This window comes from Hyla sarda, chromosome 5, assembly GCF_029499605.1.
Source record: "Hyla sarda isolate aHylSar1 chromosome 5, aHylSar1.hap1, whole genome shotgun sequence".
Taxonomy (NCBI): domain Eukaryota; kingdom Metazoa; phylum Chordata; class Amphibia; order Anura; family Hylidae; genus Hyla; species Hyla sarda.
In genome coordinates this window covers 98,990,445-98,994,907 of record NC_079193.1, presented here as the reverse complement: position 1 = coordinate 98,994,907, position 4,463 = coordinate 98,990,445, and the positions used below count along the sequence as shown (strand labels likewise).

General features: G+C 44.9%; 1 protein-coding gene across 1 annotated transcript; it reads right to left on the bottom strand.

Annotated features, from left to right (window-relative positions):
* Positions 1-771: 771 nt before the first annotated feature.
* On the bottom strand, positions 772-3,730 carry RPL15 (ribosomal protein L15). Its single transcript, XM_056522970.1, has 3 exons — positions 3,718-3,730; positions 3,259-3,395; positions 772-1,127 (listed from the first exon to the last, which is right to left on the bottom strand). Exons 1-3 carry the CDS (start codon positions 3,728-3,730, stop codon positions 822-824), a joined length of 456 nt encoding a protein of 151 aa, XP_056378945.1. The 3' UTR covers positions 772-821.
* Between the last annotated feature and the right edge of the window lie 733 nt (positions 3,731-4,463).

Below are 4,463 nucleotides of genomic sequence, written 5' to 3'. Positions count from 1 at the left end.
GTGACCAGTGTAGGACAAAAAGTTGCTAAATTTTTGTACTAATTGAAAAACTTCAGACTATTTGCAACTCTGTGCTAGGTACAAACTGAAATCCCCCAAGTGTTATTTGTTCAGTACATTGCCAGATCCATTAAAAAATGTATGGCACGAGGGGATAAAAGGGGGGGGGGAGGGGGGGATCAATGGCACAAGGGGATTAAGATGGAGGGGTATAATCACCACTCCCCCTCTCCATCTTAATGCCCTTGTGCCATCATTCCTCCCTCCCTCTGATCCCCTTTTGCCACTATCAGATAATGGCAGAATGCGATCAGAGGGGGGGGGGGGGGGATAATGGCACAGACAGATTAAGATGAGGGGGGGGGGGGGAATAATCTTTACCCTCCCATACACTTAGTTTTTACTTTTTTTTAAACATTACCTGGCCTGTTTGGGTAAACAGTGCGTCCTATTCCTGGAGTCCTGTTTGGCGGGGCCACACTGATGGGTGACATACTCCTGCACTGTGCGGCACCTCAACGCAATGTCAGGGGACATCACACATCTGCCTGGCAACCACACAGCTCCCGTAAATTAGCCATGGCACTTTACAGAGAGCTGACGTGGCCATTCCCCGCCCTGCGATGACAAATACTTGCCAATGCATGGCCAGTATTTGTCAGCACATCGGCGTACCCCCGCACAACCGGTGGCGTTCCCCTAGGGGTACGCGTACCACCAGTTGAGAACCCCTGCATTAAATTATTCAGAGAAATTATAACTAGAACCACATTTTTGTCCAAACAACTTTATGTTTGCCAAATTTACAAGTACTATCCCAATTAGCGGTAACGGTGGAGCTGAAGAGTGTTGCGTCTTCTCCAGGCAGCACGACGAGAGCCACCAATGGTGAGATGGAACTTGTGGCCCTTTCCAAGACCACGGCTCTTCTTGCCAGCAGATGTCAGGCCATGCATCTCTCTGTGCTTGTGCACAGCCTTTGTGATCCATTGGGCGTCTGTATTGCGTCTGATTGCCTTGTGGAAGGTGTAAATGAGAATGGCCTCGAAGAACTTATAGGTGGAGTCCTCACCAACCCAATAGGAGTTAAGAACTCTAAGGCCTCCACAGTGACGGCCAGCACGCTCCTAAAAAAGAAATAGGGATAAATTAGATTCATACTGTAACTTGTGCCTCCATTATAAATGCAGGAGAGCCGTTTTTGGCCTTTCAACCATCTCCAGTGGCCACAACAAGGCTAAAGGGTCCTTGATCTCTAGATGGGTGTGGGTCCCCCAAAAAAAATAAAAAAAACAGTATCTATCAGACATTTATGGCATAGCCTATGAACATACCACAAATTGTCAACATTGAAATACCTCTTAGAGGGTCTACATGTACAAGATCCTGTGCAGATTTGAAGCTGAGTTCAGTCATAAAGTTTACATTTTAAAGGGAACTAAGCAACAGATTTTACAATATATAATGCTTGACAACTTTATAACTTCATATCCTAACTATCCCTGGGGGCAGGAATGTCCCCCAGGGATGGTGAAGATAAAGATTCTACCATATAACACGTTGCCAAGCATTATATATGGTAAAATCTGCAGCTTCAAATCCTGCACCCCAAATATGTTGCAGGATATTGTTTGTGTGAATAGACCCTTAAGATGTTGTGGGAGAGAAGGATTAGCATATGCTTGATTTTCAGGGCATCAGTCAGATTTTTCCTTCTATAACTGATGGCAACAAGTTATAGGGCTAACAAGCCATCTTCTGATTGCTTCCTATGCATCAATGAAAGTTTTTAAAATGTTCTGTACAGTAATGAGGTCCAAATATTCATCTTGTGGTGTGTGGCATCCTGCAGTATTCAGTGCTCAGAGCTGTGTTCACTCCTACTTGTGTGATTGACAGCCCAGACACTGCAGACGTCACCAGTATGCTACCTCTTTACTGAAATCTCGTAGGCCCAGAAGCGGCGATATTCCTGAGCATGAATCGACTTCTGGCCTAGCGTGAGATTTCAGTGATTAAACCCGAGGCGACATGACTACATCAGGATGCTGCATGCCAAGATGGCTACTTGGGCATCATTACCATACTTTGCAGGATATTTTAAAGCTAACAAGCTTTATTCAGGGAACTGCATCAGTCATTTCAGTTTTACATGCAATCCTGTACCCATTACTAGGTTTGTAGAGACCAGTAGCACTCCATCAGAAAGGGGGATAAAGAGAATAATGAACTAGCCACAACGTTCACTGTGCTGCATGAAACAGTACTTTAGGTATTACTCTGTTTTTACCCAACACCCACGTGCGAGCTTTCCTTTTTTGGTCTTTGCGTGCGTGGGGCCCATTCAGGACACCCCTGATCTGCCAGTTACTTTTTGCTGCCGTACCCATTTAACAATGTTATCAAGTATAGCAAACAGTCCTCAGGTCCCACAGTTGTACATGTTCAAAGGACAAGATTACCTTGATGTCCCAAGTTATGGTTCTTACATTCAGCAAGAACATTACACAGAATTATAGGGCACAAGGGGGGGGGGGGGTCATAAAACATACACATATCCAAGTTCTTCGGCAGTGTCTTAGCCACAAGTGATACGAAAGAATAGAGATGGCTCTTCTTAGTCTCTCCTTTTTTCGGTCATATTCACATCTTGACAGGGGGGAAACATGCAGGGGGAATGCAGATGAACGGAGGCTACAGCTACCGTTTTACACTAATTGCGCTTCATCAGGCCTCTCCTAGGAGAGGCTTGATGAAGCGCAATTAGTGTAAAACGTTAGCTGTAGCCTCCGTTCATCTATATCCCCCTGCATGTCTCCTTCCTGTCAGGATGTGAATATGACCGAAAAAAGGAGAGACTAAGAAGATCTGGTGAGTTGCCGTCTCTATTCTTTTGTACCACTGGGTATGATAAGACACGCTGTTAAGACAGAGCACCACTATACTTCAAATACATCTGGCATAGCATATTTTATCTACACTAATCTGCTAGTTGCGGTGCCGAACAGTACCTATCTGAATTTGGTTTGGTCTAAGCCACAAGTGCTCAAAATGTCCAGGATACCTGGTACCAGCCACACAATAGAAGACCATCTCAGATATAAGCCATATATTCTGCCAACAAAACTGCTAAACCACAACCACATCAGGACCTGGAAGACTGGCACCATATTGTTCTTCATGTCAGGAAATCATTTGCTCTGCGCAAGTAATGTCATTACATCAGATATATAAAAATTATAATGTTTGTTTCCGTACCTCAGCAACAGATTGCAGGCTGCGAGCAAACGTGATCTGGTTCACACCATGGTGCACAGGCTTGCCATAGGTTGCACCTTTGGGAACTGGTCGCTTGCGGCCACCACGGTGAACTCTGATACGGTAGATAACATACCCTATGAATGTGAAAAGAAGAATTTTAGTGTACAGAACATAAGACACACTATTCAGCAGCACACAACTGAGGACACTTCTAACCCTGGCCTTCTCTATCAACATAACATGATTGTAATGATCATTCCCTGGGGAAATGGAGCCCACATACTAAACCAGGTGTTAAAATACACACATTACTATAAATATTTCTATTTTTTTATTCTTTTTTATTATTATCTTTATTATTATGAGTCACAGGTCTTCCGCATTATGCTTGCCATCAAAAACGGAAACTTGAAAAACTTTAGCACAAGTCAATGACATCAAGCAGAGCTCCATTACTGATGGACACCATGATGGCCCATAAGAAAGTGTAGGGAACAGAACTAGAAGTCAAACACAGTACACATGGGGGGGGGGGAGATTTATCAAAACCTCTGCAGATGAAAAGTTGACCAGTTGCACATAGCAACCAACACTTTAATTTTTCACAGGCCAATTTAAAAAGAAGCAATCTGATTGATATGGGAAACTTCTCCTCTGCACAGGTTTTTTAAATCTCCCCCATAATGTGTAATGTGTAAGATGGAAAAGGAGTATGGCCTTAAGTGCTGTAGGTCAGTGTTTCCCAACCAGTGTGCCTCCAGTTGGTGCAAAACAAAACTCCCAGCATACAGGGAGTTGTAGTTTTGCAACAGCTTAAGGCACAGATGTTGGGAAACTCTGTTGGGGATAGTTATGGTTTATTAAGAAGATCGTGAGGCACCATGAGGCACAACCAGAGTTTATGATCGCAGCAGGGCCAGGTCATCATTGGTGCTCATGGAGCACTTGCTCCGAGCCCCATGCCCGCAGGTGGCCCCGTCACATTCGGGACATCCCTGTGGGCTGCTCAGTAGCAGATCGGGGGGGCCGCAGCTGCTTGATAAAGATCAGTACGTAGCCCGGCCACGGTCACTTTAAAACAGTGACCAGTTGTGGCTCCTGCGGGCCCGGACACTTCTCCTGCTTTTTCTATTTTTCATATTTCCTTACCTGTCCGCGCTCGGCAGGCTCAGGTAATGCGTCTGGTCTTGTGGGCTGTGACG

Excerpts from the sequence above, each read along its gene's own strand:
- RPL15 (XM_056522970.1), bottom strand. Across the intron at positions 1,128-3,258 it reads GCCTGCAATCTGTTGCTGAG|GAGCGTGCTGGCCGTCACTG; the intron begins GTACGGAAACAA and ends TTTCTTTTTTAG.